General features: G+C 32.2%; 1 protein-coding gene across 8 annotated transcripts in view; it reads left to right on the top strand.

The window, feature by feature from the left end:
* The window catches only part of TNRC6C (trinucleotide repeat containing adaptor 6C), a 218,968-nt gene that overhangs the window by 69,046 nt on the left and 125,480 nt on the right, over nt 1–24,442 (top strand). For 6 of the 8 annotated variants that reach the window (XM_074260237.1, XM_074260236.1, XM_074260241.1 and 3 more), the window contains exons 2-3: nt 4,172–4,271; nt 20,658–20,984. In XM_074260237.1, coding sequence (XP_074116338.1) covers nt 4,172–4,271; nt 20,658–20,984 — 427 coding nt within the window. Of the gene's footprint in view, nt 1–4,171; nt 4,272–5,707; nt 5,730–20,657; nt 20,985–24,442 lie in introns of all 8 variants that reach the window. The other 2 variants (XM_074260240.1, XM_074260239.1) reach the window with 1 other exon arrangement.

The raw sequence follows: 24,442 nt of genomic DNA on the forward strand, positions 1-24,442 counted from the left end.
TGTTCTCTTATACATAAATCTAATAGATAATATGTTCTATGTTTTTCTAATTTTCTTATGATAGCTCTGTTTGTTTATATCTCTATTTACTTTATCTTGGTAGATGATATAAGATATCCAAACTAACTTTGTTATTATTTTTTCTTACTCTATAAAATAATTCTTTGGTAAATTATTTAATATGATACCAATTACATTATTTTAAGTGTAATTATTATTTTTGTTATATTGGCTCAGCCCCCATGAGAAATTAATCTTTATTTGTTTAGATCTATCTTTATTTTGTGAAAAGTGTTATGTAACTATGTTCATATAGTTCCTGTATGTTTTGGCAGATAGACTGCCAAGTATTTTATCCTCTATACAGTTATTATCTGTCTACACACAAACACAAACACACCACATTTAGGTCATACATCTACACACAAACACAAACACACCACATTTAGGTCATACATGTACATTTATTTTTTGGGTTTGTTTTTTTTAAATATATAAGTCATATTGGAAGAGAAAAAACAGAACAAAAGGAGAAAACCACGAGAAAGGGAAAAAACGTGAAATTAATATTCCTCAATCCTCATTCAGTTTCCATAGTTCTCTCTCTCTAGATGTAGGTAGCATTTTTCATCCAAAATTTGCTGGAATTGCCTTGAATCACTGATTCCCTTAATTGCTGAAAAAAGCTAAGTCTGTCACAGTTGCTCAGCACACAATCTTGTTGTTGCTGTGTACAATGTTTTCCTGGCTCCGCTCACTTCACTCAGCATTAGATCATGTAAATTTTTCCAGGCTTTTCTGAAATCAGTTCATCTTTTTTTTTTTTTTTTAGAACAGTGATGTGCTAGTACTTTCATATACCATAATTTATTCAACCATTCCCCCATTAATAGGCATCTATTCCCCCTCCTTCACTACATGTCTCATTCTCTACCTTTCTTTCAGTTTTTCTCCTGGGGACATGGGGGGAAAATAACTGTAGATCAAAAAGTTATCAAACTGTGCACACCCTTTGACCCAGCAGTGTTTCTATTGGGCCTATATCCCAAAGAGATTTTAAAGGAAGGAAAGGAAGGTGACCCACATGTGCAAAAAATGTTTGTGGCAGCTCTTTTCATAGTGGCAAGAAACTGGAAAACTGAGTGGATGCCCATCAATTGGAGAATGGCTGAATAAGTTATGATATATGAATGTAATGGAATATTATTGTTCTATAAGAAATGATCAGGAGGATGATTTTAGAGAGGCTTGGAGAGAGTTACATGATCTGATGCTAAGTGAAATGAGCGGAACCAGGAGATCATTGTACATAGCAACATCAATATTATATGACGAACAAATCTGATGAATATGATTCTTTCCAACAATGAGATGATTGATGCCAGTTCCAATGATCTTGTGATGTAGACATCTGTACCCAGAGAGAGGACTGTAGGAACTGAATATGGATCACAACATAACATTCTGACTCTTTGTTCTCACTTGCATTTTGTTTTCTTACTCATTTACTTTCTTTTTCTGATCTGATTTTTCTTGTGCAGCAAGAGAAGTATATAAATATGTTTATACATATTGTATTTAACATTTTAACATGTTTTAACATATATACTGGATTGCTTGTCATGCAGGGGAGTAGTTGAGGGAAAGGAGGAGAAAATCTGAAACACAAGGCTATGCAATGGTCAATTATGTCAAATGATCCATGCAGATGTTTTGAAAATAAAAACTTTATTAAAAAAAAAAAGAAAAGAAAAATAACTGCAGAGTACATATCCATGAACTTAGGAAAGCAAAGAACATTAAAGAAATATCTCAGGCAATTTCGAAGAGTGAATATAGCTTTCTCAGGCAGTTGAATTATTAATAAACTAGTGCATATCCTTTGTGCCCCAGTCTTTCAAGTAAGTCCTTATTCTAAAATTACAGATTTAGCTTGTTGACCTTCTCTAGCTACATATAATATATGCCAGATGCTTATCACCCCAGAGACCTGGTATAGAAAAAAGATAATTTTAAACATGCAATTTTTGTATTATTTGCTAACTTTGGAACCAGCCTTCTATGTAAAGAACTATATTTTAGGAACCTTGATTTAGTGATCATTTATGATGTGAAGGAAAAAGTGAAGATATGCAACAAACACATTATAAGAGATTATTTATAAATTTAGTATCTGCTGAATAAATAACCTCCAAAGATACTACCTGATGATTAGACTTATATACCAAAATCTCACACTACAAATAAAGACCTCAAAGCATCTTGGAGAACTGCTGGAACTCTAGCTTCCCAGAAATTAGCTGGAGTCAGGATCACTAAACATCTTTATTCTTGATCTTTACCGTCCCCGCCAACGCCAGGTCACGAGTGCGAGAGAGCGTGAGTTCCACCACCCAAGTTTCTCCTACTCTTCCCACACAAGTCACTTCCCCCTCTTTGTCCCACAAATCAAGTCAGCACAGAACAGCTGGGGAGGGTCAACCTTCAAACAAGTTAATAGGGAAGTATCCAATTGGCAATTAGTCTCAAGTGCTTCATTATCCAAGTGCATTGCTCAGTTCTAGCCCTTTACAGAGAACTCAACCAATAAATGCTTTTTGGAAACAATCATTATCGTAGATCCAACTGTTTGCCACAATCATCCAGATACAACATTGATGAAAAAAATTAAGAACAATATATTTGGTATAGTTAACTGTAACCTCCCACCCAGAGATTACTAGTTATTAGTTTTGCCTAGTTCCCAAGCCTTCAGAAAATCTCTGGCTCTCTGAGCAGTGGTTCTCATGTCCAATAGAGCACTTGAAGACACTGGCATGTAAGATCATTATTCCACATGTTCACATCCTGCCCTTCCTGCTCTCACCTCCCACCAAAAAGAACAAAATTACATGAGAACAGGATGGGTACATATTCCTGATGTCTTATCTGTTGCTGAAGTTGCTTTCAGTGAGCCAAAGGATAATCTTACATATTAGTATTTATCTTTTCTTTTTAAAAAGCACTTATTTTTTATCTATTTGTATAGAAATAGTCCATTGAGCACTAAATACTTGTTCTGTGGGAACCTGGCTTTTTAAAAATACAAAGAATAATACCAGTCTATAAATAATAATAGTAATAATTTTAAATTTGTATAACTCCTTAAGTTTTTCAAAGTTATTTCATAGAGTTATCTGAGGCTTAAAATCCCAACAAATCAGAAAATTGAATCTAAGAGAACAGCCATGGTTCATAAGACATTTAATAAATGTCCATTCCCTGGCACTACATGCTTCTTTGGTCCACCTAGTTTAGCTTGAAGATGTAAGAAAGGAGCATGAAATGTACCAGATGAGGTTGTTACACAGAAAGAGAAGAACTTTTTTATTCAGGGAATTTAAATAGGCCTAAAAGAATAGATTTTTAAAGTAAGAGTTTGGCTTAAGGAACCAACTTCCTCTGAAATTCTGAATATTCTGAAGTAGTCTGCTGTTGTGCTGTTTTTCTTCTCTTGTCATTATAACAGTTCTTTCATAGTGACTTCTCTCATTTTACAGCTGCCATAACAATTAAGATATTAAGATTTGTTAAATCAGTTACTAATAGCATCAAAACTCACATTTTCTCATGGTTCTGACCACTAACCCTTGTTTAAATACTCCCTGATCCTTATTTTAAAAAGAAATTGTGGGGCAGCTAGTTGATGTAGTGGATAGAGCAGTAGCCCTGAAGTCAGGAGCATCTGAGTTCAAATTTGAGCTCAGACACTTAACACTTCCTAGCTGTGTGATCCTGGGTAAGTCATTTAACCCCAATTGTCTCAGCCCCCCCCAAATTTGTGAGACAAAAGCATTAGTAGAGCTGTATACAAAATAATACCCATTGTTTCCCCTGTCACTGAAGTTTTTGAGAAACAAATGAAATCGCATGTAAAATGAATTGCAAATTTTAAAAAGCTATATAAGTGTAAACTGTTATTGTTATCAGTAATTACTGGGTTTTCTAGTTAGGTTAGCCAAGATTTAATTTTGGAAAATAGTATTTGAAAGAAGCTTAATATTCTGTATTTTAAAAGTATTTTTAGTCATAGATTGCTCACATAAAATATAATTGGTTGTTGTCTCACTTGCTAAAAAACAAAGTATTGACTGTGTGAATTAAAACAAACTTTTTGCTTAATTTTTAATAGGGAGAAAGAACAAGAAACATAAGAAGAGGAACATTTGATGGAAGAAAAGAAAAAGAAAAAACAGGAAGAAAAGAAAAAGAAGGAAAGTGCTCAGAAAAAGGTTTGTTTGGCTAGTTATTTATTGTCTTGAATTCAATGTAGTGATAAATTAAGTGTCTCATTAGCATTACCATAGCCATTACATTACCATGTCTCCTTTTATTTTATTTTTTCCTTTTTATGCTTAACAGAATATTTCTAGCTGGGATGGTAATATGCCAATTAAATATTTATAATCTTAATAGCTTACTAACTAGATATATGTTTTAAATATTTATTCCTAGAAATCTTCTCCAACCAACTAGTATGTTTCTTTCTCAGCCAACTAGAGAAATACCTTGAGCACATTTGGTATGTCTGTGATAAGATGTGCATCCCTTTCCAGTTAAAAATTACACTTTGCCAAAAACCAACTGTGACTAAAAAGTGATAGACCATTAAAGAGCATGAACTTATCAGGAAAACATAATATAAATATTATGGCATTGCCATGTACAGATTATATTACAAAATACTTGATTTGTCAAGCAATAGATAAAATGTAATGAAATATCTGTATTATAATAGAACATTGCCTTTTAATGCAGAAGTCTTGGGTTCCTATCCTGACTCTGATACTTAGTAACTGCACATGACCCTGGATAACGACATAGATTTAGACCTTAGAGAGCCATCAAATTTAGCCTCCCCACATTTATAGATGAAACTCAGGCACAGAGAGGCTAAGTAAACTTTCTAGAGTTTTAATTTGTATCTAGAGTTTCAATTGTGTCCTACTCTTCATGACCCCATTTGGCATTTTCTTAGCAAAGAAACTGGACAGGTTTGCCATTTCCTTCTCCAGCTCATTTGACAGATAAGGAAGCTGAGACAGAGTTAAGCCACTTGTCCAGGGTCACGTATTTAATAAGTATTTGAGGCCTGATTTGAACATAGGAAGATTAGTTGTCTTGACTCCTAGCCCAGCATCATACAGTGTGCCCTGTCTGTGGTTGCTAACTAGTATTTAAAGCATAAAATAGATAGTATTTGAATCCAGGTCTTCCTGATTCTGAGTCTAGTGCTCTGTTCACTAACTACTTCATGCTGCCTTTCTACTTAATGTCCCTGAGTCTCAGTGCTTTTATCTATATAATAAAGGGATTACTTAATGCTCTAGAATTATGATACTATGCTTGAATTTGATGGTCTATGAATTCCCAAAATGTTATTTTTTTTATTTGCATCTTAATTTATATAAGTTAATAGCATAAGAACTTATAAAAATATATGTATCTTTGAGAGAATTAAAAACTATAGATTAGGAAAAAAAAATTATCCTGGATTTTTTTTCCCCATTTAGCATAGAATATATAAAATTAAAAAGATTTTTTAATGTTAAAATTCCAATAAATTAAAACATAAGTAAAAATTACTAAAATAGTAGAATTATGATTATAAACTTTATAGATCATACATATGGTATTCCTAAAGAATTTCTGGTATTTTTTTTTCCAGGCTGCTGATCAAAAAACCAAAGGTAAGTTAACTTAATTTTGGGGGGATATATTTGATACCAAAACCCTACTTTTCAGTGTTAAGATAAGATTTTTTTAAAATAGACACCTCTTATTTTAATATATAACTTTGTTATAAACTGTGAAATTTTTCCTTTATTATGATTTCTTTGGTGTATTCTTCATCCCATTATACCCTGTGTTAAAAGGAATGTGCATTTTAAAAATTTTACCTTCAATTTGTCCTTAAATATTTTCATTAAACAAGGAATATCTTTGATTTAGTTATCTTAGCAATTTGATTTAATATCATGTGAATGTCCCCAGAACCTTAGAAATTAAAATATTATATCTCTGGTCTTTTATTATAACATTAAAAGGTAAACTCATTATAAATATTAATGGGTAACCTAGTGATTTGTTTTCAAAAAAAAAAAAAGGTAAACTTTGAAATAGAGAGGGGTAATGCAAAGGAACATTGGATCTGGAGTTAGAGAGTGTCAATTCAAATCCTCACTCTTCCACTTAGTATTTATTTAACATTGGACAAATCCCTTTAATCTCTTGAAACCTTAGTTTCCTTATTTGTAAAAATGGGAGTAATAATGGTACCTTTCCTCTCAGGGTTGCTTGAGGGTTAAATGAAACAACATATTAAGAACTTTAAAGCACTCACATAAATACCTATTGTTATTTTTTGAAGCTGAAGCAAGCAGAAGCAAAATGGATAGCTCTTTTTTATAGTATTAAGAGGAGTCCTTTAAATTTATGTAACACTTTTTATTTTTCCTGAAAAGTTTATTGTGGTACGTGTTTATGCTTGAATTGGTGGTTTTAAGTGAAAAGTACTAATTTACATGTGTTGTTTAAAGAATGAATTAAAGGAAGAGTTGTTGATGGAATTGGTACCCAGACTATCAGCTTGAAACGTTCTTTTCCCTTTTCACATTTGTTGAAATGTTTCTTTAGCTGATTCAGTACCAACTATATTCTACTGTCATTGTCATTGTCATTGTTTTTTCCTTGCACAGGGCAAATTGCTTATTCTTGTATAATAATATTGAATTACATTGTCCTGCCACTTTACACACAGAGTTATTATTTCTATTACTATTTTTGATGGTTATTTTCATTCCTCATTCTAAGCTCTCCCTAGATTTTTATCTTATCTAAAATACTATTCCTTTGGGAGCAGTTCATCAGTAACTACTAACTATACTAGCAATAAATAGTAGTAATGATTTGAAATTACTTTGTAAATAAAAAATATTTATTGAATTCTAAATAAGCAGCTTTGAATAGTAACACCATCAAGGTTTGTGAATTTCAATGTTTTAAACCAATTACTCATCATTTTCTGAAGAAAATTGTGTAGTTTCCAAAGTTGTAAATTCCTAATTGGGCATTTGAGCTAGATATAGCATACTAATCTAGATGAGCATGTTGTGTGTATATTATAGTGTAATTATTATTTCTACTATATTTATACTAAATTACCTTTTCCAACCTTCAGATTATTATATTTTAATTTTTTGGGACAGGGGACTTAGGGGGAGCCAATACAGGGAAGAATTTCTTTGTTAATTTGCCTGAAGGAAAACAGTAGCTAGTGTAGTATATAGTTGAAATTTTATTATATAAGCCGAGGAATCTCTGTGGAGTCTGCAGCCTAAGAAGGTGGAGGATTTCTGGAGTTTTGTCATATCACTTGTCTTAAATATTTAATAGAATAGAGTAGGGCTTCTTAACCTGGAATCTTTGAAGTTTTTTTAAAATTTGTTTTTAAATTTTATAATTATATTTCATTGTAATCAGTTTTACTTGTAATCTTATGTATTTTGTTTTATGCATTCAAAAACTTTATTTTGAGAATAGTTTTCACTAGAAGACCCAAAGGACTCATGATGCAAAAAAGGTAAAGAAGTCCTAGTATAGAGATTAGAATATATTTTTGTTTTGTTTATTTTTAAGTCCTAGAAATATATGCAATTTTAGCGAATCTAAATTTAGCCTATAATATATACAAAATCAATCTCATGATATTCATTTTTCTTATCTTTCCAAGTGTTTCTTTATTATGACTTGGTTAAAAATTTAAGAAATATTTCACAAACTCAACCTTCTTTTTCCAGAAAGATTTCCCTGTAGCACTTATATGAAGAGCACAGAGACAAATTTTACTGGTTTTTGAGAAGCCATAATAGCAGCAAGACTTAAGCCATAATGGGAAGTACTGACATCATAAAGTTAGGAAACTAAGGCTGGATGCCTAAACTTTGAACACTTAGATCTGGTTCTTGAATTAAAGTTTCTCCACAATCCTTCTTACTATTATTATTATTCTCTTTAGAACAGAGTTTTTCAAAATGGAGTTATATTAACTAGGGATTGGGATTGTGACATAAGGCCTTCTTAAAATAGGCACAAAGCAATGACCAAAATCATATATTAAGTTAAGAGTATGAATCCTGCAAAAATATATCCACTATTTTAAAGAAAACCATTCAAGTCAGTATCAACAAAAGTAAGATTAAGAAGATGAATTTGCTCCATTTGATATATCTTTGAGTCCTTAGGGGGTAGCTACCCTGAAGTAGTTGTGGCCAATCGTCCCTTACTGTAAAATTTTTATCAGATGAATATATGAAGAGGCTCGTCAGAGTTTTAGGACAAGTCTTAGATTGCTGAATAATTCACCTTAAGTTTAAACTTTACTCATTCATCGGTAGGTAAACATTGAAGGGTTCTGAGCAAAGGAATGATAGGACTAGATGTGTTCAAAAAAATATAGAGCAGGGGAAAGTGAAGGTATGAAGATGTGTTAGGATATTGTAGTAGAGATAGAGAATTCAAGCCAGTTTAAAATTAAGCTTTTTTAAAAAAAATTTTCCTCACTTAAACAAAAGTGACCTCCCTACAATTGGGAGAAAAAGAAAGAAAAATAAAACCCTTGCAGCAAATAAGTAGGGTCAAACAAACAAACAAAAACTCATATCGACTATATCCCAAAATATGTCTCATTCTACATATTTGTCCATCACCTCTTTGTCGGAGGGTGAGTGGTGTTCTTCATTTTCTATCTGTAAGAATCATAGTTGATTATTTCATTGATTAGAATTCTTAGTTTTTCAGAATTGTTCTTTTTTTATATAACTTTATTGATTATAGAATAAATTGTTTCTGATTCTGCTCACCTCATTCTATATCAGTTCATATAAGTCTTCTAATGCTTCACTGAAACTGTGCCTTGAATCATTTCTTTTGACATAATAACATTCCTTTATGTTCATATACTGCAATTTATTTATATTCTCCAGTTGATAAATAATGCCTTCCCTGCTTAGAAAGTATGTTTTAATGCTCTAATTGAGAAACATTATAACAAATCAGTGACCTGATTCATTTAAGTATTTATATCTTTCTCTAGAATAAATGCCTACTACCTTGTAAAGTGCTCTTGTTTGTATTGAATTCCTTGACATTCTATATGTCATGACTACAATGGAGGAAAGCAGCTCATTAGTAATAAATGTTCAAATTAAATATCAATATATAGCTATTTGTTCATCTATATTAAGAGATTGGGGGTTCATCAATTTTAAAGCAGGAAGGTTCTCTTAAATCCAAAGCCTATGGAATATTATTGCTCTGTAAGAAATGATGAATTCAGCAGGATGAATTCAGAAAGGCTTGGAGAAACTTATATGAACTGATGCTGAGTGAAATGAGCAGAACCAGAAGATCACTATACACTTCAACAACAATACTGTATAAAGATGTATTCTGATAGAAGTGGATATCTTCAACATAAAGAAGATCCAACTCACTTCCAGCTGATCAATGATGGACAGAAATAACTACACCCAGAGAAGGAACACTGGGAATTGAATGTAAAATATTAGCACTACTGTCTATTTCCCAGGTTACTTATACCTTCGGAATCCAATACTTAACGTGCAACAAGAAAATTGGATTTACACACATATATTATATCTAGGTTGTACTGTAACACATGTAAAATGTATGGGATTGCCTGTCATCTAGGGGAGGGAGTAGAGGGAGGAAGGGAGGGGAAAATCTGGAAAATGAATATAAGGGATAATGTTATAAAAAAAATTACTCATGCATATGTACTGTCAAAAAAATGTATAATTATAAAATTAATTTTAAAAATAAATAAATAGATCCAAAGCCTTCATTTTATCAATGAAGAAACTGAAGCTCAGAGAAGTGAAGTAATTTGCTTTGGAATACACAGGTCAGTATTAGAGCCAGGACTTGACTTACTCCTTCTGATTCCAAATTCAACACCATCTTTCTCTGTACTGGTATATGCAGTGCATATATACTTATGGATATGATTTAACATTCTTTCAAGTACTTAGACTCTTTTTGTTAAAAATCTGGAAAATGTGGAGCGATGGGGATAGAAAGGAAACGGTGTTGCAAGCTCAGTAGGAGTCACCAGTGTGTGGTGGTCGACAGAAAAACTAAATGTAATCTTGGGCCACATTAATAAAGGCATAACTTCCAAGAATAAATACGGTAGCCCCACTATACTCCACTCATCAAATATAATCTAGAGTACTGTGTTCAAATATGGATACAACATTTAACATTGATTAGCTGGAGAATAAGCAGCAAAGGACAACTAGGAATTTGAAGAGACATGAGTGCATGCTAGTAAAGATTAGTTAAAAGACCTAGAAATGTTTAGAAAAGAATCTTGGGAAGAACATCACTCTCTTCAAGTATTTTAAGAGATATAATGTGCAAGTGGAATTAGAATTCTTCTCTTAGCTCCAACAGGCAGAACTACTAGTATGGCATGGAAGTTTAAAAGAAACATAGTAGTGGCAGTGGCGATAGTAGTAGTAATGATAACAGCCAGCATTTATATAATACTTTAGGATTTCCAAAGTTATTGGAATTCATTAAGATCCTCATAACTCATTTGATCCTCATAACAACTCTAGGTACTATAATTTTCCCCAATTTTGCAGATGAAGAGTTTGAGACAAAGATTAGATGATTTTCCAGGGTCACAAGAGTAGTAAAAGTGAGACAAGATTCATATCGAAAGTCTTCCTAACTATAAATCATTTTTCAGGCAATCTGGTAATGAACCTCTCCACATTTAGTTAAGACTGGTATTAAAAGACAATATGCACAAAGCCTGCAATTGAGTCTATGTTCAAAATACTTTAAAGCCTCCCCAATATTATATTTTCATATTATGCAGTATTCTCCTTCCTATACTCTAAAGATCATCCAAACTATCTTTGCTGTTTCTTATACACAATACTCCTGTTTGCACTTTTATGTTGGCTTTTCCCCCATTCCTTATCTCAGTCTCTCAGAATCCTCTGATTCCTTCAAAACTCTGCTGAAGCATCAACTTGTATAGGATGCCCTTCTTATCCCCTAGCTACTAGTGTCCTTCCTCCCACCTCCCAAATTTACCTTATACATGTATACATTTTGTATATGATTCTTATTTACATATTATCTCTTTTTGTAGAATGTAAGGTCCTTAACATTAGAAACTCTACTTTTTTTATTTGTAACTCTACTGTCTGCCATATGGCCTAGTAGGAATAGCACCTAATAGCATTAGTGTTAATATTAACATTAGTAATAGGATTAATTGGAATAATAGTCATTCTCAATAAATGTTAGCTAATTGATTTTCTATTTAGACAGGAGTACCAAAGTTTTGCTTTGTTGGCGAAAAACCTTAGAAGCCAAGGACATTTCAACGTCATGAAGAAACATCAAAGGAGTTTTTTCATGTGGATGATGTATTTTAGTAGTCAGAGACAACTAAAGATAAGACTACTAGCCAACACAGTGCAATGAATTTTTCCAAATTTAGCTATGCTGGTACCAAGAGATTAGAAAGAAACTTAAAGTCTTTGAATGGATACTTAGAAGCCCAAGATTTTTCTTAAAATGTTCACTACTCATTTTGAATTTGACAGGCTTTTTTTTTCCCCCCAACTTTTTTCCCCATTCATCAAAGGCCTGCTAATTGTACAAAACTATATTAAGGAGTTAGTGATGCAAATTAGATAAAAGGTGTAGCCTCTTGAATTTCTCTTCCCTTAAACTTGTCTTCCTCCAGACTTCTATCAAGGAATCATGGATCTGGATTTAGAAAGGCATAACTTCCAAGAATAAGAAAATATGATATCCTTCAGCTATTTTCATCCTTTAAGACAGTTTTCAAGTATCATTTTCTATATGAAAGCCTTTTCTAATCCTCACAGCTTCTAGTACTCTATCCCATCCTAATTACCTTGTATTTAATTACTTCACATATTTGTCTTTATTCACTTTATATTTATTTGAGATATGTTATATATTTGTATTTTTTTGTCTTCCCCCCATGAAAATGTAAACTACTTGTGAGTAGCAATGACTTCATTTTGGGGGTAGTTTTATCTCCAGTACCTTAACATAGTAAATGTTTGTTTATCAAATTGCTTTGTACAAGTATGGAACCTGTATAAAATATGGGTAAATTACTTAGGCAGATACAAATAAATGTGGGAAATGTTTTCTCTAGTATGTTTTGGGTTTTTTTTTTTTTTTTTTTTTTTGGCGTGAAGAGAATCTAACAAACTTCTAATTCCTTCTTACCTCACTATTGCTAAAATCTGAGGGAAAGAAATTTCACACAATTGTTCTCTTTTATTTTTTTGTAATATGAAAGGATAGAAGAAAAATTAATTCCTCTTTCCTAACATTTCCCAATTCCACCATTCCACTTCAAGGAATTAGGAATTCCCCCTTCTGACCTGGACCCTGCCAACACCTTCCCCAAAAAGTATAGGCTCTATATGTTAATGTTTTGTGCCTCAGCCAATCATCCTTGAAAAAAACTTGTTCAATTTTCTTTAACCTAGTATGGACTCCATGGTACCAGCTAATTAAACAAGAGAAAACATGGAGAAATAGTGATGGAATTGAACCTAAATAAAATTTGAAAATCTTAAGTAAATTCTAATCTGACTCAGCTATTTGGGAATGTCATGTAATTCCTCTGGACCTTCTTTTCTTATAAAGAGAGTGTTTTTAAGAAGATAATTCTAATTTCAAGATTCATTGGACACCCAGATAATTATGTATTTTAAAAGTAATATGACATACTAATGCTAATGAAGTAAAAATGCTTTTTTTTTTCTTTTTTATGTTTTTTTTTTAAATTTTTATTATAGCTTTTTATTTACAAGATATGTGCATAGGCAATTTTTCAGCATTGACAATTGCAAAACCTTTTGTTCCAACTTTTCCCCTCTTTCCCCCACCCCTTCCCCCAGATGGCAGGTTGACCAATACATGTTAAATATGTTAAAGTATAAGTTAAATACAATATATGTATACATGTCCATATAGTTAATATAAATGCTCTTAACAGAGGATAATGATTAGATATATGACTAATTCTTATATATATATATATATATATATGTATATGTATATATATATTTATGTGTGTGCGTGTATGTGTGTATATGTGTGTGTATATATATGTATGTATATATATATATGTGTGTGTATATATACATATATATATCACATCAGGGAAATTTTTCCCCACATTTATTTGTGTAGTATATATAGTAAATATTTGTTGAATATAATTGAATACTTATTATTTGTGATTATTGGGTTGTCAGTAAAAGGTTATAAGTGATCTCTGTTTAAGGAACTAGTTTTCTTAAAGATTAAATGTCAGGTTATTAGGTTATTATCATTCTCAGAAACCATTAGACATCATTTTCAATGAATTTTAATTTTGTCTCTTCTCTAGGATTAACTTTGGAGGTAATTGTAATCGAATCTGAAATAAAACTATCCTTTTGAGATGTTTTTTATTAAGCTATTAGCCATTGGTTGGAAAAAAAAAAGTTTTAACTTGGACTCCCTCTTCTGGCAAGTTGTATGATTCTGCCTTAGTATAGAAAATATAGTATGTGCTGAAATATATTATTGTATAGGATTTAGTTGTGCATCAGAATGGGCACAAAATGCTTGTCTGTATTGGACTGTAAGCTCTTTGAGAACTAGGATCATTTTTGCCTTTCCTTGCATTCCCAACCCTTAGCACAGTGCCTAGCACATAATATGTACTTAATAAATTGTAGTTGATTTGACAACTTAGTAGTTTCTTGTAACTACACAGCTAATTTCTTAAATTTTTTTTTGCCTTGGAACTTTGCAGATATTACAAATACCATGGTTAAGTGTGGGATTCATTAAAGGCTCATATTTTTGTTGAAAGGGTGGATAAAGTAGTATTTGTGAAGATACATAAATGCCAAAATCTGTTCCTTTGCAATTGATGTCCTATTCAGTGGAAGTTGTGCAATATATTGGGTAATATCTGTACTTTGATATTGGTACCATATACCGAAATGTTTAATTCTTATCCCTTCTTTACTAAGTTGCTTATTTTTCTTGATATTACAAGAACAGAAGTTGGTATTAAAAAGATAGAACTTGATCATTACATTATTCTTCTTATTATAAACCAAAACTTTATAGAACTAGGAAGAAACTTGGGATGATTGATGGAAACTTACATTTCCAAAAGGTAACTCAACTTACTTTCTTCCTTTTATTCATCTTTAAACCCAATTTGCCCATCTGTACTGTCTGTCCAGGTACACATGTTCATGGAGAAGCTCTTTTAGATTATATATTAAAAAGCATGTTATAATCTGGTTAATTCTTCAAGCCAAATCATTGAGGCTTTGCAGTATCCTGAGAATCTTATATGCACTAAAAATTAATTGAGAAAAACATCTGTAAAAATAATAATATAAAAGTGCCATTCCACTCTATGGTCTGTTTTTTTAAACAAAGAGGCTCTTGTTTTTATATGGGTATCTAACTTTGGCTAGTTAATAGATCTTCTGGTTTCTTAAACCATTTCTAATATTTTAGGACTTAATATTTCTCTAAATAAATTTGTCCAACTTTGAAGAGGGAAAAATGACAAAAGAAAAATTCAAACTACAAAATGGAAAAATAGATTATTGTTTACATTTCAAAATTGCCTTATCCTTTACCAAAATGTTTTACCTTGATTTTTTTTTAAATAACAAACTCCCCTGACACTTAAAATGATTCAACTTGTAAAATTAGGCTTACACTTAGTTGTTTTTTTTTTTTTTCAGTTTTCATGTAATGTCAGATAATGACATCTATCTTGTGCTATTCATCCATATTTTAGTTTCTTTATTTCTGTTCATTGTTAGAAGTGATTGTGCTACCAATTGAGCCATCAGTTTTCAGAGGAATGAGACAAATGCTAAACTTAAAATGATAGAGAAACTTTCAGTGATGTAGCTGGTTGTTAAATATTTACCTATACTCTAAACTTTAATTGTTATCCTATGGATTAAGCCATTTGAATATTAAGAGATAAAGGAAATAAGAGCATTTGTAGTAATTGTGTAGAAAATAGAAGAGCTAAGAGGAACGGCAGAATCAAGGAAGACTTACTTTTTGTTGTTTTTACAACCCTTTAATAGTTTATAAATTTGACCGAAACAAAGCCTGGGAAGATGAAAAGATTGAAAATTCACTGAGTAAGGACTGGGGTGTCATATTAATGAGCCAAGAATTCAAGTTTGGAAACGAAGATAGATACACCATCTCCTTCCTCTGAGGTAGATGGGGAAGAGGAGGAGATGCAAATAATGTTTGAGATGATTTGATATGACAGTTGTTATAGGGCTAAAATGAGGTGATCTAAGAAAGCTTTTTTTTTCCATTTCAGTGAAGTAGAAAATAAGGTTGGCTGATAAATTGGGGTGGTAATGGTGATAAAAAAAGATTTGAGAGTTGGGTGTAGAAAAGATTTGAAATATTCACTGGGGGAAATGTAGCATGGATAATAAGAGATAAACAAAAAGGTTTATTAAGCATCAGTTAATTTAGGTTAACATTCATCTCTGGAAGACATACAGAGCAACAGTAGAGCAAAATAGAGTCAGAAGAGTATATGCCAGGTAAAACATATGAGGTACTGGGTACTAGCCTCCATGGCATTCAAGCAACTGAAACAAGAATAAGATAAAGAGAGGAGGAGAGTAGGGAGTATTTTAAATGGAATGAGACAGCAGACCAGACATAATAGAAAATATGAACTATAAGGATGGGTAGTCAGAGATTCTAGTTCATAGTTTTAGACAAAGTTCAAACTGTTTAAGTAGGCACTGTACAAGCTTAGAGGTTTCATAGTTGTAAGGAGCTTCAAATGATTTCATCCAGTTTCAAGTTAGAGCCATTTTAGGAAACTGAAAGTTCAAGAGACACAATAACTTGTTCAAGATCCAACAGGTAAAAAGAATCAGAATTAGGATTTGAATCCAATTCCTGAAAAGGTGATACTTTTTTTTGTACACTTCATTATCCTAGGCAGTGAAATTATTTAAAAAAAAAAAAATGTCAGCAATAACTTCTCAAACTGCTGAGAATTGTTGTAGTTTATTGATAGAAGGAGAATAATATTGATGAATTTTAGATCTTATTATGAAAATATTCCTCAAACAGGTTGGCTTATTTAAGAAAGAATTGTAAGTTTCTTGGGAAAAGGGTGTTATAAGAGATGTGAATCTATTTTATCATGTAATAATTTACTGGCCTTTTTATGTTCACCAGTAGATGTCATCCTTGCTTCTTATAATAGCAATATAGTTGTATAGGTATGCAAGAGGGATATATCTTAAGACAATCTGTAACTTTGAGTTTAAGATATGACTTGAACATTCACAAATGTAATTATTAAGTAAATTAAGTAAAATATCTTATCATCTACCAATTTCATATCACAACTTAATGTTGTGCTGAATAAAATTTTAGGTAATATCCCTTGTACATACTCTTGTGTGTTATATGAGTGCTTATATACTCGAATGTTTTTGGTACTCATATATTTGAGTACCTTGTGTTAGAAGATACTGCCAAATTTGCTCTAGTATCCTGTTTCCTTTTACAGTTCAAAGATTTGGATCTGAAAAGGTTGTTTCATTAAGTTTGAGGAAATGGCAGAATTAGGCAGACAGAATTAATCATTTGGTGAAAAATTAAATTATGAAAAGTTTGCTTCTTGCAATGAATTCATAAGGCTACTCAATAGTGTGATTTGAATGTATGGTCAAAGAAAAATAGTATGCCCTGTTTTGACTTAGATGTGACAGACATAAATCTTGACAATAGCTTTTTTTTTTGGGGGGGGGTGTTTCCATTCTAAAATAACATAGAGATGAAGTTTCCTACAAATTGTAGTTTTGGTAGAAAGGACAATTATAAGGCATAAAATTAATTCAGCAATGCAGTGAAATATTATCCAAATAAGAATGCCTGCATAAATTGTCATTTATTAGTGTTTGCCTCTAGCATTTATGTAAATGATTTCCTTATATTCAATAATAGATCAGGACCTATTATAGCCTTCTTCAATTTTGGTACTAGACTCTGAATACAGGGAGAGACAGATTCTTATGCATTGAAAAAATGGATCAAATCATACCAATTAAAAGAAAATAGTTATAACTAGAATACAAAATTGGATGACCTAATTAGAGAAAAGATTAGGGATTTTACAAGTTGGAAGGAGAAAATCAATAAGGTACAGTTCCCTGAAATCAGAAAAAAAAAAAAAAAAAGGATGTTTCCCTTGTCTGTATTCAATAAAAGAAACATAGAAACAATAACTAATTGATCAATATAAGGCCAGTTTTCACTAAGACATATGGGTTGTTTTAGGTATATAATTATAGAAAAACTCCTTGTATCAATCTTCAGGTCTGAGTGGGTCTCTGGTCATCATAATCTAGGTTCTTAGTTAAGAGTCTCATAGCATCTAAAAAAGTGAAGAAATTAGAACAGCAAGTGGTAATGGGAATTGAATGAACCACACTTTGCCCATATTGTGACTTAATTCTGGATCTAGTTTATTTCTCTTTCTATTCAGTTATGGGTTTAGTTCAACTTCTAACTTGTGAGAAAACATTTTGCATTATTTGAACTTAGTTCTGTGTGGCTGGGAAGCTGAACCACTATTTAGAGACTGTTAAACCTACTGTTTAGAGACTCTTAACTAAAGACTTATATTATTATGAACAGAAACAGATGGAGGGGAAATCCATTCTGTTAAGTATATAGTATATAGTAGGTCAGAGCTGGACTGAGAATTGAATATGAAAGAGAAATGAAGTTGGATTGTATTTGGGAAAAACTGTATAGTACATTCAAGAGCATCGATTTTTTTTTTTTTTCCTGGAACCAGCAAACTTTGGCCTTGTTGTTGTTCAGCCTAGAAGAATGGTTGCCTGTAGACCTAAGTGCTGTGAACATTTCCCCTAAATTCTTCTATTCTTCCAAACTTCCTTAGTACTATTAAGGCTACTTGCTACTATCCTTCTAATCACTCAAGTTTACTACCTCAACATCATCTTTAAAGTTATCTTAGATAATCAATCAGGTCGAAAAATCTTTTCAATTTCTTTTTCCAGAACATCTTTCTATCATTTTTTTCTCTTTACTCATACGGCCACCACTCTGGTTCAGGTCCTTATCATCTCTCATCTATGCTATTTCATCTTCTTAGTTGTCTTCCTGTCTTAGGTCTCTTTTATTTTTCATATAGCTTCCAGTGAATTTTCTTTTTAAAATTTTTCTTTTTTTAAATTATGAACTTATTTTTTAAAAAATAAACATTGCAGTATTCCAGGAATTAAAAAAAAAACACCCTACATCTGAAATGATAAATTTTTTGTTTCTTAAAACTTTCTTTTTTAGAGTGTATATTAAATTTAACAAAATAATAATAAAATTTTCTTTTTTGAGTGATTTTTTTTAAAGCACAGGCCACCATTGTCATTCACCTTTTCAGTAAACTTCAGAGGGCCCTTACTATGTTGAGGATCAAATATAAATTCTTTTGTTTCATGTATGAAGATCTAGCCCCAGCCTACCTTTCCAACCTTATTATACATTATTCCCCTATATGCACTTAATTGTTAAGTCAAAATGACTTTCTTACACTCTTCTTCACATACTGAAATTGATCTTTGTCTCCACACTTTGTACTGATTGTCCCCCAAGCCAAGAGTGCATACCCTCCTCATCTCTGCTTCTTAGACTTAGACTAGTTTCCCACAAAACTCAGGGACTACCTTATTCATCAGGGTTTCTTAACCTTTTTTTTGTGTCTCTTTTTTGGCAGAATGGTGAATACTTTGGACCCCTTCTCAGGATATATTCTTTTTTAATTTAGTTTTGCCTTCAGTTCTGATTTCTCTCCTTTCTATTGTCCATTGAGAAGGTGGAGGAAAAATTGTTACAAATATGTATAATTAAGAAAAACACATTCCTGCATTAGCCATGTGCAAAAGAAAGAAGAAAAAGAAAAGGAAATTGTAAAAGGATTCATTACACATTGATTCTGTCAACTTTAGAAGTGGATAGCAGGTTTTATCATGAGTTGTGGCTTATTCATTGTGTTATTGAAAAGTTTTTGAGTCTTTCAAAGTTACTTACTTTTATCCCTTGGGCTAAAGACCCACTAGGGGTATCACTTGGTCAAAAGATTACACAATTTAATAGCTTTGGGGACATAACAGTTCCACCAACAGAGCAATAAAGTACTTATTTTTCCATAGCCCCTCTAGCATTTATAATTTCCCCTTTTTGTAATCTTTGCCAATATGATAGTTGTGAGGTGGGTAGAATTGAGAGGTTTGCATTTTTCTAGTGACTTAGAGCATTTTTTTTAATGGATATTGACAGCTTTAATTTCTTCTTTGAAAACTGACTTCATATCATTTTGACCATTTATCAATTGGAATAATGGGTCTTACTGAATAATGTTTTTTAAATGTATAAAATAAAATACATAAGATTGCAAAGAAAATTGATTGTATTGAAATGCAATTCTCAAATGTATTTTTAAGTATACAGATTCCAGATTAAGAACTTTTATTCTGTGTGAATCCTTGAATAAAGTGTTTATTTCCTTCCAGACACCATTGCTTCCCCCCTGAAATGATAAACTTCTAGTTTAGAATGTTCTTAGCTCAGTTCCTTGCATATAGCATACTCTTAATAAACCAGAAATAATTTTGAAGTTGTTCAAGGTATTGCACAATTTCCCAAATATAGTTTAGTTCATTTTCTTCTCTTCTGAGCCCAGCTTATTGTCTGCCTGCATATACTGATGTATTAGATCTATAGTTTGTGTATCTAAATACTATTCTTCAACTCCTTAATTTTTCTTTAGGATGGACACTTTTGAATAATTGTAAGGATGTTTGTGAGACCTGCAGTGTTCTAGGAGTTGATGGAATTAGCATAAAAAAGTTTTATTTTTCATAGGAAGTCCCTCTTGTATTTGGTTTTTATGCTAGGAAGTATGAAGAGGAGTTACTTCTTCATATGATGTGAATGAAGAAAGAATTGTGGGGGAAATACATAAGTGATGTTCTTTTCCTGTCCTTGTTTTCTGTAGTGCCTTTTCTTCTTCCTCATTCAACATATCATAAACAGTATTGCTATATTCTAAATATGGTGGCTCTTCTATCTTTAATACAGAAAAGAGTTTGTTTTAAACTGTATATATCTTTTCCATTTTTCATCCATTTGTTGCTCTTTCATTTTTGTCTTTAAATGGTCTCAAAATGATTTGGCTCAATTGGTTTTCTGACCAATCTAAACTTCTAATTAAACTTTTGCTTATTTTATTTTTCATGATCATTGCATTAGAATTCTTTAAAGCTGAAAGACAGTTAAGGGATCAACTAGTCTAACCTCTCATTTTACTGAAGAGACTAGTAGTAAGACTGGTAGCAATTTCAATACATGTTAATATTGTTTCTATTTTTTTTTTTCATAAGACCTTATTTAAATTTGGGGCTTTTTTGTTTCATTCCTTGTAGTGCCAGAATCTACTAAGACCAGTTCAAGCCAGCCCCAACCTGCTGGTATCAGTACCAGTACTTCCACCAGCACTATCACCAATAGCAGCAATGGCAAACGTACATCTGCCAGTGGCCAGCAGCCAGCTGCATCCCGTTACCTGCCTCGTGAGGTGCCTCCACGTTTCCGCCAGCAAGAACAGAAGCAGCTGTTAAAAAGAGGTCAGCCATTACCTCCTGGGACTCTTACCAGTGTAAGCCCAACACAAGGTACTGGACAACCAGGAGCAAGTCCTCCTCCTCTAACAGGAGCAGGTGGACAGCATCATCCAAGTAAACTCCAGTCAGGTAAGTTTTTTACATAATAAGATATTCTGTTAATCTCAGAAGAATCTATATACTTTTTGCTGAATAACAAATGTACTTTGCATTATATAAATCTCAGAAAATTGTATATAAACATTGTTTTTCTGTTTACTTGAATGAAAATTTCAGCTAATCTTCAAGTTTTCACTTACCTTCAATTTTAGCTATGGCTAAATAATTTACTTTTCACACTTTTTTATTTTATGCCTCCATGCTCCACTAAAATAGTTAATCAACTATAAACCATAATCTCATTGTAATTCATGTACTGTAAGTTGAATTAAGGAGTAGAAATACTCTGATGCCTACAAACTTAGTTTACAAAAGTAAACAAGGATCTGAATAAAGAAATTAACAACTTCGTTTTTACAGTGTCCACAATATGTGAGCAACAATTAAATTTAATAGACCCTGATTTTTAAGTATGTTGATAGCTTAATGGTCACACAAAAATATGGAATGAAATTCTATTTTGTCATGTCTTATATAAGATTTCTTTAAATTTGTATTTCAAGTGGGGAAAAAATCTTAAAGTAAACATAATTTAGCTATGTAAAAGACTTAAATTTTATTTTAAAAATTAATTTCCATTAGACTTGAAAACATATTTTGATGTTTTAATGCTTAGTAATGAAGAAAAAAATACTAGTTCCTAATGAAGTTAAACTTTAAATAATTTCTATAGTAAAGAATCTGGGTTTTTTTCCATTTTACTTTTATTGAATAGCAGTTAATAATACTATGGTAAAATTTTGTACTTTCTTTTGAGAACTTGTAAACTATTTTGTTAATTATTGGGTTTATAGAAAAGCAATAAATTTATTCACATTGAATTCAGCATTTATTAAGTACCTATTATATGCTGTGCACTGTGCTAGACTCTGGGAATATGTGAAATGATGTAATCCTTCTTGCCCTTGAAAAGCTTGGAATATGATAGAACAAGTATGTATATTGTAATAACTGATACAAGTTATAAGTTCAAATAGAGTGGCATAAAAGATTCAAGAAGGGAAAAATTGTTGTGAGTTAATGAGACAACAAGGAAACTTTTTTAGAAGTAACACTTGAGTGATGTCTTGAAGGCAGGAAAGTAGATGGAAGGAAAAGACCTTCTCCTCTCCCCCAAAAGCAAATACCAAGAATGGAACATTTGTCCAGTTTTGCTAAAACATAGTATGTCAGTAGGAATAATATTTGATAAGCATGGAAAGGTATATTCAAGCTAATTGTGTGAGTCCTTGAATGCTAGGCTAAATAATTTACATTTTTATTTAGTAAACAGCGAAGATCCCAGCGAAGATTCTTAGGAAAAGTAATTTATGTTATTAGTACTTTGAATTACTCAGATAATCGTGCTAAGGTTGATTTTGGAAATAGAGAATGGTGTGGCGAGATCAGTTAGGATGCTATTATAGATGTCAAGAGGAAAGAAAATGAGAATCTGAATACATGCGGTAGCATTTCTTTGGTTACATTTGGTTACATTAATTATTTGATTAATTAATCAGAAGATACACAGTTATTAATTTTTTTCCCTATAGTCTTCTAATTCAAGTTTATTTTCATCAAATTTACCTATGTATATTCTTTGCTCAATCTAGAGTAATTATCATGATTTTTTTTTTGTTATTTGTTCCCTTTGCGTAGGCCTAAAATGTGTACTCATGTGAGTACTCATAAAGACACTAATCTTTATACCTAAATCCTGCTCCCTTTTGCTTTTCTCCTCTCCCCACCCCTGGTATATCTTCTAATTACCAGTCAGTTGAGCTGGCATTTATTCAGCAATGGCAGTATATACTAGGCACTGTGATAGAGAGTCAAAGAAAAAGAAAAAAATTCTCTGCCTGAAGAGGCTGGAAAAAAATTTAAACAAGTGTGGGTATAGTCAGTGAAAAGACATAGAGATGGAATATCAAGTGGGTCAGTGTAGCTAGACTATATATTGCATGAAGGGGAGATCATGTGAAAAAAAGACTAGGAAAGAGCCAGAATGTGAAAAGCTTTAAATGCCAAGGAAAGTATATGTGATCCTATAAATAAGAACCATTAGAAATCTAATGAGGTGGGTGATATGAACATTTTTTTGCTATAGAAAAACCGCTTTGGAGAATAGATTGGTGTAAGTTGAGACAGAGTGAGGAGTCCAAATCTAAGGCTGCTAAAAGATTTGATCTCAGGAGTTAATGAGGACCTAGTAATGTTAAAGAAAAAAGAATGCTAAGATTTGACAACTGACTGGTAGGATTGAGATAACACTGAGGTGTTTTGAATCTTGGCATTAGGAAAGATAGTGGTACCATCAGCAGTAGTAGAGAAATTCAGAAAGGGGATAAAGTTAGTTTCTAGGAGGGGAAATGATGAATTTTGGTTTGTATATACTGAGTTTCTAATATCTCTGGGGCATCCAGTTTGAACTATCTAATAGATATTGGTGATGTGAGATTGGAGCTCAGTAGAGAGTATAAGGAATCTCAAACAAAATCATTTAGTCAATAAGAGTTTATTAAGTATCTACTTTTGTGCTACATATCAGACATAGTCTTAACCTAGATTTAATGATCTTGATATGTATTAAGATCTAGCAAAGGAGATTGAGAGAGAACAGTAACTCAGGTAGGAGAACCTAGAGTACCTAGATGAAACATTTTCTAATCCATTACGATGTGCCATGCATTGTGCAAAGCACTGGGAATAAAAATATTAGATAGCAAGGTAGTCCTTATTCTCAAGGAGCCCATTTTCTAAAGGAGTAATGCAAAGTTAGCATGGTCAAAAAGAGTGACGAGTAAAGAGAATATCCATACAAGGAAAATAAGAAGACAATTGGTAAGTGATATGTGGAGATCTGAACATCAGCCATCATCAAGATAAGAGGAAAATTTATCCTTCAAACTAGGGAACCCATAAGGTTCAAAGGATGTTCAAGTTTTGAATGAAGTGGAGATAATTGAAGAGTAGGATCATGTTTAGGAGAGTTCTGTGAAATTGTCTAGAAGCCCAGACTCCAACAAAGTAAAGCAAAAGCTCAGTAGTCAGAGCTAAGAGGCTCCAGAGTGAAGTCCCAACTTCTGATAGGATAAGGATGCTCAAAGAATAGGGCCTTGGTGAAGAGATAAGAAAGGAGAAGCACATGTAGATAGATGGGTTGCTGTTGGCAAGCCAAAAGGCCACCTTTTCACTACATACTAAAGTGAAGAAGGAAGAGAACTGGTAATAGTGTAGAGTTGAATTAATTCAGTAAGATCTGGAGATTGGAAAGGGAAGAAGAGTATAGACAATGGTAAAGCACTAAGGCATGGAAGAATTAGAGGTCAGGACATAGATGAAGAATAAGGTAAGGAATACTCAGGAATAGGAAGAGATGAAAAGAGAAGATATGATTAAATTAAGGAATATTGGAATTCTTAAAGTGTAATTATGGATAATAACAAGAT

Source organism: Sminthopsis crassicaudata, chromosome 4 (genome assembly GCF_048593235.1).
Source record: "Sminthopsis crassicaudata isolate SCR6 chromosome 4, ASM4859323v1, whole genome shotgun sequence".
In the NCBI taxonomy this organism is placed as follows: Eukaryota; Metazoa; Chordata; class Mammalia; order Dasyuromorphia; family Dasyuridae; genus Sminthopsis; species Sminthopsis crassicaudata.